The sequence below is a fragment of the Prenolepis imparis genome, unplaced genomic scaffold (assembly GCF_030444845.1).
Source record: "Prenolepis imparis isolate NDT839.2.m4 unplaced genomic scaffold, iyPreImpa1.0 SCAF_13, whole genome shotgun sequence".
NCBI classification, from domain to species: Eukaryota; Metazoa; Arthropoda; class Insecta; order Hymenoptera; family Formicidae; genus Prenolepis; species Prenolepis imparis.
Genome location: NW_028141171.1, coordinates 3,892,432 through 3,912,182, shown reverse-complemented (window position 1 = coordinate 3,912,182; position 19,751 = coordinate 3,892,432). Strand labels below are relative to the sequence as shown.

General features: G+C 31.9%; 3 protein-coding genes across 6 annotated transcripts in view; all 3 read left to right on the top strand.

Annotated features, from left to right (window-relative positions):
• LOC145944327 (uncharacterized) overlaps positions 1 to 19,751 on the top strand; it is a 281,689-nt gene that overhangs the window by 241,020 nt on the left and 20,918 nt on the right. The gene's annotated exons all lie outside the window — the stretch shown is intronic.
• LOC145944923 (BOS complex subunit TMEM147) lies at positions 844 to 4,706 on the top strand. 3 transcript variants are annotated; one of them, XR_014426768.1, is made up of 6 exons: positions 844 to 1,161; positions 1,250 to 1,388; positions 1,864 to 2,085; positions 2,226 to 2,557; positions 3,063 to 3,232; positions 4,420 to 4,706. XR_014426768.1 is itself a non-coding variant. In XM_083053625.1 (4 exons), exons 1-4 carry the CDS (start codon positions 1,085 to 1,087, stop codon positions 2,475 to 2,477), a joined length of 690 nt encoding a protein of 229 aa, XP_082909751.1. In that variant the 5' UTR covers positions 844 to 1,084; the 3' UTR covers positions 2,478 to 2,825. The 3 variants fall into 3 exon arrangements, 1 of the variants encoding a protein (XP_082909751.1); XR_014426769.1 differs by having other exon boundaries at positions 2,999 to 3,232; XM_083053625.1 differs by lacking the exons at positions 3,063 to 3,232; positions 4,420 to 4,706 and having other exon boundaries at positions 2,226 to 2,825.
• On the top strand, positions 6,029 to 19,315 carry LOC145944921 (6-phosphofructo-2-kinase/fructose-2,6-bisphosphatase). 2 transcript variants are annotated; one of them, XM_083053623.1, is made up of 6 exons: positions 6,029 to 7,274; positions 13,731 to 13,895; positions 14,106 to 14,266; positions 14,427 to 14,810; positions 15,239 to 15,508; positions 16,059 to 19,315. In XM_083053623.1, exons 1-6 carry the CDS (start codon positions 7,070 to 7,072, stop codon positions 16,485 to 16,487), a joined length of 1,614 nt encoding a protein of 537 aa, XP_082909749.1. In that variant the 5' UTR covers positions 6,029 to 7,069; the 3' UTR covers positions 16,488 to 19,315. The 2 variants fall into 2 exon arrangements, with proteins under 2 accessions (XP_082909749.1, XP_082909750.1); XM_083053624.1 differs by lacking the exon at positions 6,029 to 7,274 and adding an exon at positions 11,405 to 11,561.

Here is a 19,751-nt window from a genome sequence, read left to right as displayed (position 1 = left end):
AAGCAGTGGTATCAACGCAGAGTACTCTCTCCTCATATCTCTTTATAGCTCGTAAAAGCAAGCATCGACAAATCTTTTGTTTTACTTATTTTTGCAAACTTGCACAAAATTTAAAATTTTTATATTTTTTACACTATATTTTGAATGTAATTTTGTTATTAGATTAATAAGATTTTTTTTTAATGACAATAAACACATTATTCGGATAATTTTCAATTAATTATATAATGAACTTTTTTCATGTATTTAATAAAAAATTATCCGAATTATACCGTGTTTAATGTCATTTTAACCGTAAAAATCTCATTAATTTGTTACAATTACTTTCAAAAGGTTAGAATGAAAATTAAGTTTAATTTATACTTTATAAGATATTTAAATTTGTAAATTATTGTAGAAAGGAAAGGTTCCCGATGTCGTCGAAGCGAGAGCGAAAACGAATAAAGAGCGACAGAAACAGCAACAGCAACAGAGACAGCAACAGAACTGGCAACAAAAACAGAAAAAGCAACAGCAACAGAAACGGCAACAGCAACAAAAAACGGCAACAGAAACAAAAACAGCACAACAGAAACAGAACTGGCAACAGCCTCTCTTTTTCTTTAATGCATATTTATTTGTGTGTACATACATATATATATATGTATATATACATAATATGTATATACATATTATATGCGTCATTTCGTGCACATTAGCATGGAACGCAAAATTGTGCACATTATGCGTTACCCGGTGAGAACATTCGTGGACTTTGGCTATGTAGTTCATGTCCACGTTTTTCATGTCCACAGAGGGCGTATCGCTTTCAGGGATCACCTAAGAGCTGGGCATGGCGTCTCTCATTCTTCTCTCTGATCCTGTATCTGCTCATCTTTTCGCGCGCTTGCGCACATTAAAGCACGAGTTTCATTATTCTGTCAAAACAGCTGTCAAAGCAGTCACGTGATCGAGTTTTCGGAGCGCGCGTGCGCTTAAGAAAGTCTACTACCTCGCAGATTGTCTTGATCATGATGTTCAGAATTTTATAATGAATTATTAATTTTTTCAATGGTGTTTTAAATTGACTGAACGTTACTGAAAAATGACGTTATATCACTTTGGAAATTGTTTGGCGTTGGTTTACGTGCCGTATTACTTAACCTACAAATATTCCGGCTTGTAAGTATCCAAGAAAGATTTTTGTGGTTTCCTAACCTAGATAATTTAATTTAAAGGGGAGCAGGTAGTAAAGGGAGACTATTTTCAGATCAGAATACGGTGCCTTTTGGAAATGTATCCAAGCGGGTGGTATTTACATCTTCACGCAGCTTGTGAAGATGCTGGCGCTCGCTACATTTTTCCCAACCGCTGACAATGTCGGAGAAGAGGGCTTTGATGTTTTTGGGGTATGCGTTATTAGTTCTTTTCACAACAAATTTTGTTCTTTTACAAATAAGAGAGAAGAATGTGTGTAATAGAGGGTGGCACGAGCCTAAACACAAACCTCAAACTGAATCTATCACATTATTACTTCATTCTGTGAAAAAATAAATAGTATATCATTAATTTATAATTCTTTATAATTCTTTTATAATTGTTCAGTCCATGGTTCCATAGTTAGATTGTTAAACTTATGAAATTGTGATTGTGTAAACCAATCAATCGATAAATTTTTATTTTAAATATAATCAAGAATTAAGACGAAGTTATAATATATATCTATAAGTTACTTTATTTCTTACAAATAATTTTCATTTCTTTAAAATAATTTTGACTAGAAAAGACGTTAGAGTTTACATTTAGATTTAGATTATACACTTTTTTCCTTGTTTTAATCTAGAATCTTACATGTTTTAATGAATTAAAATAATATGTTTTTAGGAATTTTTAAAATCATCTATTGACCTAGCGGACTTGGTGGGAATATTCTTGGTATTAAATGGTATTCCTGGTAAAGGTCACGCTAAGGTATTAACTGCTGGTATAGGATGGGCAGGAGCGGAAGTGTTGCTCACGAGATTCTTGTTACTTTGGGTTGGAGCTCGAGGTGCCGAGTTTGATTGGAAATATATTCAAAAGAGTCTGGAGTCAAATATCAATTTGGTAAGAATTTACTTACTGTTTACTTAATTATGAGGAAATTGAAGCAACTATTTAATGTGAAACATGTTCTTCTCAGCTTTCTTAATTATTACAAAAAAATGCAAAAAAGTTTTTAGACTTATGTAATTTGTTTTCAACAGGTTCAACATATAACGACTGCAACGTTGGTTTGGTTGTGGTCTAGACATGATTTACGACGCGGCTTAGTTCCTATAGTAATTAGTATGCTCTTGCTTACAGTGTACAGACCGCTGGTGCTAGATTTTCTTACATTACTTTTATTAGCTGGCCCATGGTCGACACTAATTATTAAAGCCGTCACTACCTTTTTCATGGGCGCGACAACATTGCATATTTATGCTGGTCTCGCGCATTCGATTGGAATTTTCTGAACAATATATATATTTATATACATATACTCTTGCTGAATGTACAGTCGTTGAACATAATGTCTTTCATTCCACATTTTAAGGTAAAAAAATTATTTAAACCATAATTGCATATATTACATAATAAATGCTTTTATGTATATGTGTTATATTATTTTTATTGTTTTCATTATTTTGTTTCATCATACATAAATTTAATCATGTAATATACGTACAAAGAGAGAATCATGCTAAAGATCACTTGAAGTTAAATGGATGAAAAGAGTGCGTGTCTCACGTCATGTTTGAATTTCCGTAATGATTTAATTTTCTTGATAGTCAGAATATATTACATAAATAATGCATTTTATATATATACCTTTTAACTCTTTCGATCGAAAATATAAATTGTTACTTTTAATTATTTTGCATTGTTATTCTCGTTAATAGCGTTTATTGCCATGAAAATATTTTTTAAATTTAAATTAGTTTAAATACGTTCATTCTTGATGACAGTTCTATTATTTTGATTTATATTCTTGAAGATATTCTTTTGGAGAACAATGGCCGAACGGTTTCTACACTCTCATTTTGTCCTTTATTCTTAAGAGATACAACTCTATTGCGGTTAATGGACGACAGTGACCGCAGGCCTGTACGAAGATATTTATGGTGACAATCGTTTTAAAATAGAGCTCGCCTTGGTTACTTTGAATTTGAGACTGTGCCAAAACTAAAAGGGACAAGCTACTTCTCACTTCTCATCTTCTTAATGTCTTGTAAGTGTCTTCGAAAGAAATCATTTTAATTTACTTCACAATAAATCCGCAACTTTCTCTAATTATTTTCAATATCTGAATATTGCTCATCGGATTTGCGTTATAAATAAACAACACAAATAATATATAAATAATATATAATAATACATGATATACACAAATAATAAATAAATTAATCAAAGATAGAGCGTATATAAAATAGATAGAGCGAATATAAAAATAGATAAATATTTTTTTCTTTAAATCTAGATTTAAATGTTTCTTTAAATCTAAGTTAAAATTTTATTACTTATATATTTTATTGGCCTTATTAATTACATAAACGTATAAACTATAGAAACAGAAATTACTTCAGTTTATATGATACGATAATTGGTTCGTCTGAATTCTCACATGAAATTCATCTCGTTCCATGGAAATTGTTAATTGTAAAATTCACTGCAAATCATGTGTAAAGTTTCCTTGTTTTAATAATGCATTTAATAGCGGTTTGCCTAATCATAAAAAGAAGTGATTCATAAAAGGAGGAAATTTTTATTAATTAACACGTAATAGCACCTCTAAAAAACTGAAAAATTTCAATATCAATTTTATTAAAACCTTTAAAATAAAAAAATTTTTCCTCCAATAGAGTTAAAAAAGCCACCCCTATTAATAAAATTAATAATAAAATTATTAAAATTTTATGTACCGATAAAAGTTCATATTAATTATTACTTGTACATTATTTATAAATTTTTGCTTAAATGTAATTCAAGAAGAATTCACTCAGGCGCAGGACAGATCTTTGTACGGATCTGACGCGATCCAGCTTTTCAATTAACTCGATAGAGCTTCGTTGAATTTAAATGGACCATTAACTAATAACGCACAATCGTATCAATAAACTCTGAAAATTGACGTGAACGTATATTATTTGTATATGCAAATAAGATTGCGACGATCCACTCTGCATCTCAATTACCTCGATTAATGATCGCGTCATCGCATTATCGCCTTTTCCTTTAGAAAGTATATTTTATAACGGAGTCATATTTTTTTGTTTCTTCGATTAAAAATTATCTTTGTGAATGAGAAATTAAATTTTACGAGTTTTAAGCGATACGTTAACGAATAATGTAATAAATACTCACCAATAACTTATTGAAGTTAATCGCGACTGCAGTTAATATCATATTTTGTTACAGATCAAGCGTGACCTCTATCACGCATCGGAGTAGCATTTATCACGTGTAAACCCGGGAGAGATACACAGTTAAAATGTACTTTCCTCTCTTATCATCTAATAAGCTCTCCTAAGCTTCTGACGTTTACTTACGTAGATGTAATGGAAAAAAATCTCATCTCTCTCGCGTGGCGTAATTACGTGCACGATTGTCTCATTGTTATTGTAAACACAATATATAAATATTCTTTATCTGTTGTTTTTATCAGAATTTTTAAGTTTCGTGAAAATTTCCAGACGACTTTTATAGTTTTATAAATTTTTATAAATTGTATAAGTTTTATAATGGGGAAAACCCTCCCCTCACATTTATATGTGCTGAAAATGTACATACATATATAATATGTAATAATATTGTATAATACGTATATCTAATTATATGTGAATTTACTACAATTAATTTATTATAATTATTTTACTATAATTAATAATTATTGAAAACGAAAAAATGCGAAATAATATTTTTCTTTTTCTTTTAAATTTTATTCAATATCTTTATATCTATTCAATATCTTTTTTAATTTCTTTTTGTTAACATTTTTGAAATAATCGAGAATTATGGTGCGAAAGACGCATACACACCAAAAGACTGCTGTAAAAGTTTTCGATCGATTATTTCGTAAGCTTATCACGAAAACGATACGTACCTATATGTATGTACATACACATATATGTATACATACATATGTATGAATACATCATTTACTTATACCTCAGTGTTCTAATTAACTAATTAACGAGGTACGCAATTTTTTTTGATAATTTAATTTTTAATTTAATTCAATATTTTTAATTTAATTTATAATTTCGAATTTATTTCTTTAATCTAACTTCTCTTGGTAAGTTTCTTGGTCTCTTTTTTTTCGAAGTTATTTCAACACCGAAGTAAGGTCCAAAGTCCACTTTGCCTATACGAAGGAGTTGCTCTACATTGGCGTACACGCGATCTAACCCGGGCAGGTCAGGACATTAATGATCTGGGCGCGACTCTTCCATTTAACTCCGCCAATGACGAACGCACACGCGTCTCTGGATGGTCGTTTGCCAAACGATTACGTGAAAATAGGAAAAACAGCCGTGGACTTTGTACATGCGATCCGCCAAGAAAAATGCGAGCTGGTTTCATCAGGCGAATAACACATATAATTTACGATTCTAATCAGATATGCATATTAGACGATATCCTTCAATATCGGAATAAATGTCAAGATCACGTCGTGTGTAGCTTTAAACGAGGTCAAGGACACAAAACTCTAGTTCTTAATATTCAAAAATTCTCATCCAATCTAAATTGAATTGATATAAAGCGGACAGAGCAAGTAACCCAAAAATGATAAAGATGAGCGAAGCTAACATTATGGATGTAAAAAAACGAGGTTTCCTCGTCGTTCATGATTTCGTGGAAATTAGGGATTGGTGAATTTTTATTGCTCACGATTTTCGGGACAAGCGGACACGTCGAATTACATCGGTCGTGAGGAAAAACAAATGTTCGCTGATGGCGCGCAAGTTTGTCCGAGTTGCTGTCGGTGGTAGAGGGGCCAGCCAATCTTTCATTGGCGGATCGGCTTGTCTCTGATTCTGGTCGATGCTGCTAAAAGCGTCGGAACCAGAACTACTAGTCGCCGGAGATAGCAGACAACAGTACAGTATCGACCAAGGTTCGCAACAGCATCTCGCAACAAGCGGAATCTATCCTCTGTCTGGCTGAGCACACTTGGGATCTGGATCTTGGGATCAGAAGAGCGTCTTTGCTGAAGCGGAGGGACTCAAAATTCGGAAGAATCGACGAGTCTGCGAGAAGTCTCGAGAAGCGTTGGCTGTAATTTCTCCCTAGTACCAGCTGGCCGAATAAATACCTACGTAACGTCACATATAGCCTCGTCGTTCGCGGGAGGGAGAAGCCCGAAGGGGAAGAGAGAGAAATCAGGCCGCACAAAGGGAAAAAAGAGTGTCAGAGAGTGATCATCCCAAATCGAAGGCTCCAGAATCGTCATAGGCTTGTATCGGTGATATCGGAGCGAAGTATCGCTGTTACTATGTAAATTATCAGCAGGTGTATCTCGGCCGCGCGCGCGCACTGTCGTCAACGAACAACGACACCAGCAGCGAAGCACAACAACATCATTGTCATCGATAACAGCGACGAAGGGAGGAACGGAGGACAAGCGGGCAAAATTACGCGGCACGCCGCGTTCTAGAGACCTGGGCCTTTCTCTGACCGATTCCAAGGAAGCTCGCAAACTGGCTCCAGAGGTGAGGATCAAGCAAATTGGAATGAGGGAGGACCTTCTATCCATAATACGGCACACGAGCAGCGACCACTTCTCGGAAGAGCTTTAGCCGGGAAGTGCAGAAACATCAGGCCAGACTGGTGCGATAGAGAGATAGGAAGAAAGAGAGCTAATTGCGCGATAGAGTAGAAGTGGTTCTTGCTCGTTGACCCTTTTGAAAAGTGGCCGTGTCGCGGGCTTCCTTTTGTCCCGAACATCATCCTCTCGTTCGATTATCTCTTGATCGACTACGTAATCGTCATCGGGAGACAAACGGAGGAAAACGCAATATTAGGACGACCGGTTGTTCTCCGTCATAAAACACGGATTGCTCCGGTTATGCCCTGGGTCGCCGCGTGTTTTGATCTGCTGGCGGCCCCGTTACTGGGTTATTGTCTCGCGATCAGAAAATTAGCCCTGCAAGCCAGTATCCTCCAGGAGAAAAGGAGCGATCTCGTCGTGGGGAAGCAGACGGGCTCATCTAATACGGGGCTGACGAACACCGACGCAGCCACGATGGTCCCTAACGCAGAAGAGCGTCAAGGTAAATAAGCTTGATGTTGAAGGGATATGTTGTGACGCCCGCTTATATAATTCGTATCTTCTCTTCTACGTCATTGCATGCTTTTTCAGTATTTGTCTCTACATTGGGCAAGGAATTAATACGATTGAATGAGAAATGACGAAAAATTAATTAAAAAATGTATGGGGAACACATATGTATATATGCATAATAGAATGTATAACTCATATCAGACAAATTAGGCTTTTGATTTGTTACGTAATCCTTGAAAAAAAATCGACAGATCAGCCTTAATTAACCGAAATTTTGTTGTTGCGTAACTCTTCTTTTAGAACTGCAAGATATCTAAAGTTTATCGTGACATATATTATGGATGGAAATTAGCTTGTTTCTTGAAATAATACATTTTTAACTAATGAAATTTTAATAAGGCTCTCGATATGACATACATATTTTAAATTTAAATAGTAAATGAAAGTCTAACACGTGGATGATGGTGCGTCAGTTTCAAGAAAGAAATAATTAATTTTAATAAAATTTATTTCTTCCTTGAAACTGATGCGTCATCATCCGCATTTGGCTCTTATTTGCCGTTTAAATTTAAAATAAATTATTCTTAATTAGACAACAAATGTATAGTCACAAAAAGTAATTATGTGAGTTGTTTCACATTATTACTAAATTAAACTTAAAAAGTAAATATATATTATATTTAATATAAAGAGAGAGTGTATATTACATTATCAATATATCTCTCAGTAAAATTTTTAAATGTTATATCTATAATTTTTTGTCGTAAATCTAGCATAATTTTTTTGTTTTGTTTTATCGACCAATTATTGCGTTGTACGCAATGTAATTAACACAATTATGTGAATCATTTTATTTAGTCAAATAATATAATTGTTTTATTAAAAGATAATTGCATCGCGCTATCTGTACATGCATTTATATATAATTTTGCTTGTTAATATTACAATCAGCTGATGTTGTTGAAGTAGAGGCAAAATTAATTTTCAATTTGTCTTTATTATCTCGTTTTTAAATGTCTTTATCTGTCAAAGAGGTGTATGTATATGCATAAAACGCATATATTGCATAAATAACGCTGAAGGAGATCCACTGGTGGATCCTTTTTACGTTACGTTAGAAGCCGGTTTATAATGAAATTCAAAGGAAACAAAAAGTGAAAGGAAAATAAAGTCTCGGATATATTGAGGTCGTCGTCTATATAGTATCGCAATCAACACTATTCTTCATCTTATGTTGCACTTTACACTTTATTTGCTATTTTTTGCGCCTAATTGACGGAAACGAGAATTTCACATGTTTAAGACGAAAGAAAAAGGTGTACAAGTTTTCATATCGCACTGCTATATTGTTTTCAATGCGTTTTGAGAGAACCCCTTAGCTAGGATTATAAAGAGAATATAAATAAAAATATAATAGTAAATACAATTCGTGAAATTAAATTTTATTTTCCGTTTTTTTATTTTTTTTTACATTCGCAACGTTTTTGAGATAAATCAATGCGCGAGAAAGATAAATAATATTTTCTTTTATACGCTTTTAATTCAGATTTTTCTCATATATGTTGTGACAAACTCGAGAATGCGTAATTATCAACACTCATTAATTTACGTTTCACTTTTATTACAACTTTATTACAACATCCGTATTTTTATTTGCGACACCATATTCTCATGTTACAAACGATATTGTTTCACATAACATCCGATTCTAACAATGCTAATTCATCTTGGAATATAATTCCATGAATATAGTCAATGGAATAATCAATATCGAGAGAGAAAGAAAGAGGGAAAGGAAGAGAGAGAAATGTAAAATTAAAATATATTATTAAAGATTAAAGATTAATGAGTTACTCATATGTGAACGCGTATTGCATCTATAATTTCTGTTTATGATACATAAATGTTATATCCTGTTTCATAATGTAATATTCTTTATTTAAATTTGCAACTTTTACGTATGCGCAACAACACTTATTATATATTAACAACACTTATAATTTATCACACATTGAATCACAAAATAAATGTGCAAATATATGCTTTCTTACGAAATGTATAAGGAATTTTTTTATACAAAAATGTTTAAATAATATAAAAACAACGATAACATATTTTGAATATTGTATAGATATTGCTGTAACATATTATTGTATAACATATAATATATTATATATATGTTAATTATACAGATAAGTAACGTTGCGTTGTGCAACACATACACATTTTTATAAGAGATTATTTTACAAGAGAATAGAACTTGAAATTTATAAATATTATAAATAATATTATATTTTTTATTATATATATATATATATATATATATATATATAAAATCGCGTGCGCGTTTATGTGAAAGAGTGAGAAGGGGGGAGGAGGAGAGGGAAAAGGAGAAAATATTTTATATATCAATATTATTACACATTGAGAAATTCTTCTTTTCTGGAAATCAAACATTATATCGATAAATATTATCTATTTACGATGATAAATTCGTACATACCGAAACGTATTTTCAATTTATCATTCCAGAGTGGCATTGAAAAATCGATAACTTATCACTATTTCGTCCAAAGAACTAAATGTTTCATTTTGTATACTTTATCTCTTTAAGTAAATTATGCAAGTGCAGAATATTTCAAAATTATATATTTTACGATCGTGAAATAATCAGATAAATTGACATTATAAGTTTTAAGAATTATTATTAACTTTTATATTTACTTATAAACTGAAAACTTAAATCAAATTCCTAATAAATATGAGATTTATTTTTATTTATTTTTTATTTTATTAATTTATAATTTTTTTCTTAAATGAGATTTTTATTTGTAAAGTTACTATATTCTTTTATATTTATTTTGTCATACTCTTTTTAAATATTTATTATATATTTAATAAATCCTTTATATATATAAAATTTGTATTATTAAAAATTATATTAAAGAAAGAACTTCCATAAAATTTCAGTATAAGATTGACTACAAATTGTTTAAAACATTTTTGAACTCTTTAATCTCAGTGTTAAAAATAATTAGATTATTCTTGATCTTTTTCGTTAAATATTTGTCGTTTTTATCATTAAATATATATTGTATTATATGGGTAACTCTGCACATGTGATAAAAAAGATATTTAAATAGAATGATAAATTATTTCATACATGCGTTTCGCGCATAATAATTGAAAGTATAATCAATCTCTTATGATATTATTGATCAGATAACATGAAATAATTGTGTATCGATTTAAATTTAGATAGAGAAAAGAAAGATAAGAGCTTTTGTTGTATCTCAACTCCCCCAGATAATAATTTCTCTGATATTTTCCTCTTCAGAGCTGTCATCTCTGTTTTGCTTGCAAACAACCGTAAAAATATAATAATAATCACACATTCAGTATATAATCATAACAATGATTACAAAATTATCAGTTTAGTTTTGCACTCTCGTACAGCTTTAATTAATATAATAGTGCTCAGCATTCACATAATAAAAAGATTTTTATTAATGAAACGTACTGTTTTTATTCGTAAAGTTTAAAGAAACTATAATAATTATAAAATTATAAATAATTATAAAATTATCAATTTAGTTAGAGTTGCACTCCTGTACAACTTTAATTAATATAATAGTGCTCAGCATTCGTAATAAAAAATTTTTTAATATTCATGAAACATACTATTTGTATTCGTAAAATTTTGAGAAATTAAAATAATTATAAAATTATCAATCTAGTTAGAGTTACACTTTTATACAGCTTTACTTAATATACTAGTGTTCAGCATTCGTGATAAAAAAATTTTTTAATATTAATGAGACATACTGTTTTTATGTAATATGTATATATTTGTAAAAAATGTATATATTTGTAAAAAAATTCAAAGAGACTAAAATAATTATCCTATTGTTGTGTCACATATAATTTTCCGCGTTTAATTTTTTTTTTCCGTGCGAATTATTCTATTGGTTTCGGTGACGCGCGGAAAAGCCCAAACACAAAACCGATGTGCACGCGCGTTCGCAATTCTAAATATAAAATTTGCTCCCGATGTAGGAAACACGAAGCATCATGCATATTTGATTTGTCCGTTTATGCGACGTCTTAATATACGAGAGATATTTGCATATCGAACGTAGAATGAGCGCGGAACAAAATCAAGTTTCAGTTCTTTCGTCGGCTGTCATTTAACTTTGACGTTTCTATCAGCTGTTCGACGATAGTCGCAGCAACCTCTAATCTTTATTATACTTTTACGGAAATATGTGTGTGTTGGGTAAGATAATTTTCTCTCGCTGCTTTATAAACACAAAATAAGTAAATAAGGTAAATATTGATGTTGTTCAATATTAAAGTTATCGTATTGTGCTCAAAAACATAGCACGGAAGAAACATCACGAGACTTTAAGATATTTAATTGTATCTTAAATATGTACAATTAATTCTTAAAATATCTGAGTGTTTTTTTTTAATGACTCACGCACATTTTACTTATTAATAAAATTCCATCTCTCATGTATATATTTTTATCTTTTCTTCTCATTTTTTTCATATACAATGAGCTCTTTTGTAATCTGTTGATACTAAGTGCTTGAGAACTTAATTAAATTCTCGCCATTCACTGACTAATCTATTTCATCTCATTGTTATTTACTTATAAAGTAGCTTGTGAAGTCCCCGTTTTGTCTAGAAGGCATATTGTACGAGTTTTCCGACTCGTAATCATTAGAATAACTGTAGTTTTTTAAAACAAAGATAGCCTTCAATGAGAAATTAACAATTGTTATGATGCGAAACTGTTTTTGTGCGCGTAGAAAAATGTGATGTCTCATAACGTTTCATATACGTCATGTTTATTGCTTAGAGTGCTTTGTACTCCTAATTAGATGTTTTTCTAAATGCGTGATGCATGTAAAAATTCAAGGCGATAAACAATATATATTTTTCAATGATTCTATTTACTTGTACTTCCGCGACTCCTGACGCACTTATACTCGTCATAAATAGTTTACGTTTAATGTTATTTTAAAGTAGTGCAAACATTTCCATATTACGCTCTTGCAGGTCCAAAGTCACGCTGTTATATCGTGTGAATTAAATATATCTAAAATATATATATATATATATATATATATATATATATATAATCATTCTCATATTACTCTGCTTATATTTGTAGTCGCGAAGTCAGACATATTGCCAAAATATATACTCACTACTAGTACAAGAAAGAGCCCTCATTCAACGAAATTCTGACTAATAATTATATTTAGCTTTTGTTCTTTGTAATTTTTGCTAATTTTGACATTCGGAGAAAATAACCGAAAATACATTTTGCCGAACACACGTTTATTTTCCGATATATTCTTCATTTATCACAAGAAATGCAATTAATCGAAAAGAAAATACAATTCAAATACATTGTCTATTTGCGTAATTATTATAAAAAGAAAATTTGATATTTTTAAGAAATTTCTAAATACACTTTAGTACATTTTTAATGAAAATTGTTCTTTAAAAGTAGAGTGTAATATAAAAGTCTAGCGACGCACAAAGTGAACTTTGATCGCTGATGTATTAAATTCAGCACACACACAGACATCTGTCCAAATAATAAATAATTATACAACTTTTTTAAGGTCGTCTATTTATTTACCGCAAAAAATTAAATTAATCGCATTATAGAAGATTTTGATATTTTAAAAAAAATTCTAAAATATTTCTTTTAGTACACTCTTAATAAATTCTTCTTTAATATTGTAATGATAAAATAAAAATCTAGTCACTCACAAAATAATAAACTTTTGTGGCTGATATGCTAAATTCGGCACACTAAATTACATAATAAATAAATGTACAACTTTTTTAAGATTGTCTCTTTATTTATCGCAAGAAATTACATTAATCAAAAATGAAATATGATTTTAACACATTGTCGATTTGCCTAATGTGTTGTAGAAAGTTTTGATATTTAAAAAAAAATGTCTAAAATATTTCTTACATATTTCAGTACACTCTTAATAAATTGTTCTTGAATATTTTATAATGAAAAAATAAAAATTTCACTCACAAAATAATGAACTTTGTTCGCTGATATGCTAAATTCGGCGCACTTTACATAATAAATAAATATATAACTTTTTTAAGGTCGTCTATTTTTATTTGCCACAAGAAATTAAATTAATCAAAAACAAAATACGATTTTAACACATTGTCGATTTGCCTAATGTGTTGTGGAAGGTTTTGATATTAAAAAAAATGTCTAAAATATTTCTTACATATTTCAGTACACTCTTAATAAATTGTTCTTGAATATTGTAATGAAAAAATAAAAATCTAGTCGCTCACAAAATAATACTTTGGTCGCTGATATGCTAAATTCAGCGCACTTTATATAATAAATAAATATATAATTTTTAAAAATTTGTCTATTTTCTCTACTTAGATCCTGGCAAGGAGAAGGTCGCAGCAAGAATGCCGGCAGTAGCGAAGTCATCCCGCAAATTTGTGGGGGTTGTCCTAGCCATTTGCGGTTTGCCGGCTCGTGGGAAAAGCCAAATAGGACAGAGTCTTGCTTGCAGACTTAACTGGAATGGCGTAACCACAAAAGGTAAAAAAATGTATATTTAATGCTATATATATATATATACTTAAATAACTATGCATTGTGTCTGAGACACACATCTGTTACATGATATCTACTCAAAGATTTATCGCCATCATTTATCTCATGTTTGATTTTTATTCTTAATTAAACATACGTGTCGGAGAACCGTTTCGGGAATTACGATGCGTCATCGTATAATAAATCTTGTTTCAGTGTTTCGCGTGAGTGATTATCGAAGGAAACGATTCGAACCCCATATATCACACGAACTCCTCCGATCAGATAATGCGGCGAACAACGCGTTAATGGCTCTTGCACAGAGAGACGCCATGCTGGATTGCGCGGCCTGGCTCGCATCCGGAAATACCGTAGCAGTAAGTATTCACTTAACTTAATAACAACGCTATTATTTATTTTTTTTATTTTTTAAAATAAAATTGAGCGATGAATATAATCTTGAGAAGTCCAGAGTCGGTTTTTCAGAAGAGCAGAATCACTTGAACCCCTATTAACTGGAGCTCTTCCTGTTTTCAGCTCCTGGACGCCATGATAATCACGCGAGCTCAGCGCACGGAGGTCCACGATTACTTCTCCGGTCAGCTGGGTTATCGCGTTCTATTCATCGAATGCGTCTGCGACGATCCGGAGGTCCTGGAGCAGAATCAGCAGGAGATCGTGAGACATAGCGCCGACTACGCAGGCGTGGATGCTGCTCTGGCCGCCGAAGATCTGCGCTCGAAGATCGCCTTTTACGCCCGATCATATGAGCCGATGGACGAGAGGATCTATACAAGGATCAGAATCGACACCGCTACCATGGACATCGAGACCTGCAAGGTGTCCGGTCACGTTGAGACCAGCGTGCTCGGATACCTCGGGGACATCAGCCTTAAACCCCACACACTCTATTTCTCGAGGGTAAGCAGTGTTATCATGACAGAAATTAATTAAAAAATACATTTAAAAAAAATTTTTATACATATTTTATTTTTCGTCTTTTTTTAAATGTATAATTTTTTTTATTTTTGAATTTGAAAAGGAAGACTCTTTTAACCAAAACCCAAAACTCTCCCTCTAGGATTCTCTAGTGCTACAATATATTAAAAATAAGAAAAATTAAAGAAATTAAAAATAAGAAGAATTAAAAATAAAAAAAATTAAAAATATAAAAATTAAAAATTAAAAAAAAAATTAAAAATAATAAGATATAATGTATTGAATAAGATATGACATCTTGGGAATTATTTTTCCTCGGATTGATGTGTAAATTTTTTTCGAATGCCGCTTATTGCCTATATGCAGGTGTTCTACAATTTTTTATTTATATTTTTATATTGTATATGCAGCACGGTGAAAGCGAGTACAATGTGCTCGGCAAGGTCGGCGGTGACGCGGTGTTAAGCGCCCGAGGCGAGCGTTACGCTCAGGCTTTGTCAACCAAGTTCAATGCCATGCGAATTCCCGACCTGCGAGTCCTCACCAGTCGCCTTCGCCGAACAATCGCGACGGCGCGAGGAATCGAGGCCCCTCAGGAACACGTGGCAGCTTTGAACGAGCTTCATGCGGGAGTGTGCGAGGGCCTCTCCTACGAGGAAATGCAAGAACATCATCCGCAGGTAATTTATACTCATCATTCACTCAAGAAATCTCTAATAATCGCTCGAAGTAAAATTGAAAAATATTGCCGGTTAAAAAATATCCGAGTTTAACCCTTCTGTCAAAATAAGCAACTTTGGGTACCTAGGTTCCTAGGTACCTAAACTAAATGTTAAAAATGTATCGGAACTTTTCTCCGCCTGAAATAAAATATGTCAAAAATACGCAGTTGATCCTTAACGATCCATACATTGATAAAAAGGTGAAAAATGATGCATTGACAGAAGGATTAAAGTCATAGATTAGAGCGTATCATTTGGACGATAGCAAATCTCATCAGAGAGATAGCCAGAGATATTGGATGATGATATATAACGGTGATCACGCTATATTTCACATTATATAAGATTATTTTATTTTTTATTTTTATTAACTTTAGGTTGGGGTTAAAACCCCCTCTTCCAAATAAAAAAAAATTAAAAAAGCGAAAAAATATAAAAAAAATTAAAGTAAAAATGGAATCAGAAGTTTTCAGTTTTCACCACACGTTAACTATCTACTTCACGACAGGAATTCGCCTGGCGCGATCAGGACAAGCTGCGTTATCGTTATCCCTGGGGCGAGAGTTACATCGACGCGATGCAACGCGTCGAGCCGGTGATGGCCGAGCTGCAGCGCTCCAATAACGTCCTCGTGGTGTCTCATCAGGCTGTACTACGCTGCATCATCGGATTCTTCCTCGATAAGAAACCCGAAGAGCTGCCCTACATGGAGGTGCCGCTGCACACGATAATCCGTATCACCAGCCAGGGCTACAATTACAAGCTCGAGTTCTTCAAGCTGCCGATCGAGTGCGTCAACACGACTCGCGTGAAACCCCAGAATTGCAGCGGCAATCGAACAGACGCCGATGCCCTCATCACGGTTCCCGATCACTACGACATACCGGATCCTTGGAGAAACCCCGGCAACGGGCCTACTCTCGTGCAACAGCATTAAAAAGAAAAAAAAATATCAATCCGCCCGTTTGGAAAGCGGCATAAATCGAATTTTCAGCTACGATGAGAGTTGAAGAATTTTTGAATGACACGATAGAGATGAATTTCACGTGTAAACGTGATATCAAAATATTTCACGCAATCAGTGTGCACGGGAAAAAATATAGAAAATATAAGATAATGTCGCTCGGTTGTCAATTGATAATAATGTTTAAAGGATTAACGAGGGGTGTTAAAAAGATCGATTTACGCTACGTCTTAAACAAATACAATAATTATACGATAATTGACTGTACATGTGGCGCTGTCAAAATTATTTATCTGCTTTGCAATTTTGGATATGAATATTTATTATTGTGAGAAAAAATTAATTTATTGAAATATTGAAATAAAAAAAAAATTAAATAGATCGCTATCTCTATATTCTCTCGTAGTGGCGAATAAAACGAGCCAATTTTGTTTGTCTTAAGCGCGATAGTTGATAGAAGCGAGGGATGATTTCATCTAGATTTTAATGAATACACGAACACGGTAGAAAAATGTTTGTTCTCTTCTGATTTCGAGAGTTCTTTTTTTTCGCACAATATGGAGAAACGCACCGATTTTCGAACATGGATACCTTTGACACTGACTCGTCGGCGAAGTTTTGCGAATGTTTGCCGGATCGACTTCGACGATAGGTCTACGACGATATATGTATGGCGATGATATCGATTCTGATCACCATTTTAAATTGGGCGAAAATTGGGAAGCCCATGGTTTGGAACCCTCTACTTATCGCGAAACATGGTATAGTTTTGTCAATACTTTATAGAATTGCTCGGGGGAAAGGAGAGGAAGGAGGTGATTCATATATTACCTGATTACGTGCTAAATATACGTGCAGATTTGTACATAGAATCGACGAGAGGAAATTTTGATGTTGGAAACAGTTTTGTGATAGATAATAGTAGCGCATAGAACAAAAACAAAGTCCCTATGCAAAATATTAATCATTTTTTTTTTCGTATTTTAGCATTATTTTTAAGTTTTCTGTTTCAAGGTTTCTTAAGTTTTCTCTTAAAGTATGTTGCAAAATTTTTATTCCGTGCTGTGATTGTTTCTTTTTTTTTTTATATAATTTGTTATCGAATTTATACAATTATCTTGAATAACGAAAGACATGAAAAATTACGAGAATGCAAACTATATCATATATATATATATACACGTAACACTTGATTTTGAAACGTAATGCACAGATTAATTATCCGGTCTTATATAACGACGATCCGAATCAGCAGAAAATTTATCTCCGGATACTTTAAGATCTTATATTTTTATAAAGGGATAGATATTAGCATGTGTGTAATTATAGCTACTTTCTTCACAGCGATTAATTTCTTTTATATTTTAATTAGCAATGCAATATATGTCCGTAATTATTCATAAACTCTAAATATAAAATTATATTAATTAATTCTATTATTTTGCATAGATAAGTTATAAAAAAAGAAGCTCTTTGCAACGAAACGAATGATCGAAAAAGAATGTTATCATTAATACTGAAAATAGCTTATCGTTATCGTATAGATAGAAGCTTTATATCGCTTCTAGTTTATTAATGGCTTAAAGTCGTCATATGAATTGTGGTTAAAAAATCTATAATAAAAGAGGGCTTTTATTATTTCGATAAACTTTTTTATAAAATAAGCATCGGTTGAATATATTGATAAGCATCGCATGAAAAATGATTTAAATGTACAACAATTGGGGTAAACATTGATATTATTTTATATTTACTATATATACTGACTTGTTTTATGTAAAGGAATTTTTCCGTCGCACATATTTATAAATTAGGTCTGTTTAATTCAATAAATCGTCTTATAGATTTGTTAGAATGTATATTTTTAGCAAATATATATAGACGCACTATAAAATACGCGCAGAAATAAATGGATATTTAACGATATGTGGATTTTGATAGAAAGCAAATCAACCATATATAGTTGTGTTAAAAAATTGACAAGATAGAATTTAAAGATTACGTAGAGCATTTTTTGTGTGTTGTGTGTATGTATGTATGCGTGTATGTGTGAGTGCATATGTGCGCACAAGTTTGTTATGTTTTTATGTAACTATGATATTGTTCTGGATAAACAAACAAGATTTTGTGGAATACCATAATTATAGGCCAATCCTCGTAGATTTATCCCGTTGATTTATCGACATTTTATTGTGTTTTACTCTTAGAGGATAGTTTATTGCATAAACGCGCATAATATCCGATTAGACGCGAACGCGAGATTCTTCCAAGATTCAATGCGATATTGATTAAGCTGCGAGATCTGAAAGAGGGATTTGCGTTTCCGAGAATTAGTTCGATAATTTATTCGCGCTAGGAAAATGAAAAAGAAATCACACCGTTTACACGAGCTATGTATGTCTTCCTTTCGAAATAAAAAAGAAAGTCGATTTAGTCGATCTTCCGATCAGCTTCCGACTGCTGAACATTTTGTGACTTTCTGAATATTTTCGTAGGGTTCACGAGAGGTATAAATTATAATTTGTAAGATGTACACATTTTACTGTTTAAGACATATATTATTCATAGTTTGGAAGTTTTAGGTTTTTTATTTGTACACTCTGTGAATACATTTTTTTTTTTTTACAAAACGCTCTTATTCTTGTATATTTCTTATTATTGCATGCATTTAGCAAATAAAACTATTGTAAAAGTAAGTATACAATTATATGTAGCTATATATACTGCTTTCGTATCGCTAATTTCCATGGTTTTGTTGTCTGTTATAATAAATCAACAGAGAGATTCTGGATCTGCTGGTATGAATTCTTAAATTTTTCAAATTTCTTTATTGCACATTCTATTAATCATAAAATTATTACACGTTTTATTTCTTCTAGATCCTATTTTTTATGGCACCCATGAAAGCAACACTTTGTCTTTGCACGCTAATATATATATAATTTTGTTATTAATTTATGGTTTTTCAATGCAAAATACACAATTGAATAATTATTTTTTAAATAGAATATTATCTAATTTTTATATAATGTTTAATCACATGTAAATATAATTAAATGTGCAATTTCTAGTAATAATATTTTGTTAATTGTATTTTTGATATTTTTAATAGTGCGCACAAATTCTCCTTTTGCATTTCAATTTATTTGTTCTTTTTCTAGTTTGTCTACTCAATAATCAGATGTTTTAAAACACAGGTGAAATGATGTAAATCTCGTATTTTTCGATAGAAATATT

Bases quoted from the DNA above. Each gene is read 5' to 3' on its own strand.
- LOC145944923 (XM_083053625.1), top strand. From the start codon at position 1,085: ATGACGTTATATCACTTTGGAAATTGTTTGGCGTTGGTTTACGTGCCG. The intron at 1,389-1,863 runs GTATGCGTTATT...ATATGTTTTTAG, and splicing joins AGGGCTTTGATGTTTTTGGG to GAATTTTTAAAATCATCTAT. The intron at 2,086-2,225 runs GTAAGAATTTAC...TGTTTTCAACAG, and splicing joins TGGAGTCAAATATCAATTTG to GTTCAACATATAACGACTGC.
- LOC145944921 (XM_083053623.1), top strand. From the start codon at position 7,070: ATGCCCTGGGTCGCCGCGTGTTTTGATCTGCTGGCGGCCCCGTTACTG. The intron at 14,267-14,426 runs GTAAGTATTCAC...TCCTGTTTTCAG, and splicing joins CATCCGGAAATACCGTAGCA to CTCCTGGACGCCATGATAAT. The intron at 15,509-16,058 runs GTAATTTATACT...ACTTCACGACAG, and splicing joins TGCAAGAACATCATCCGCAG to GAATTCGCCTGGCGCGATCA.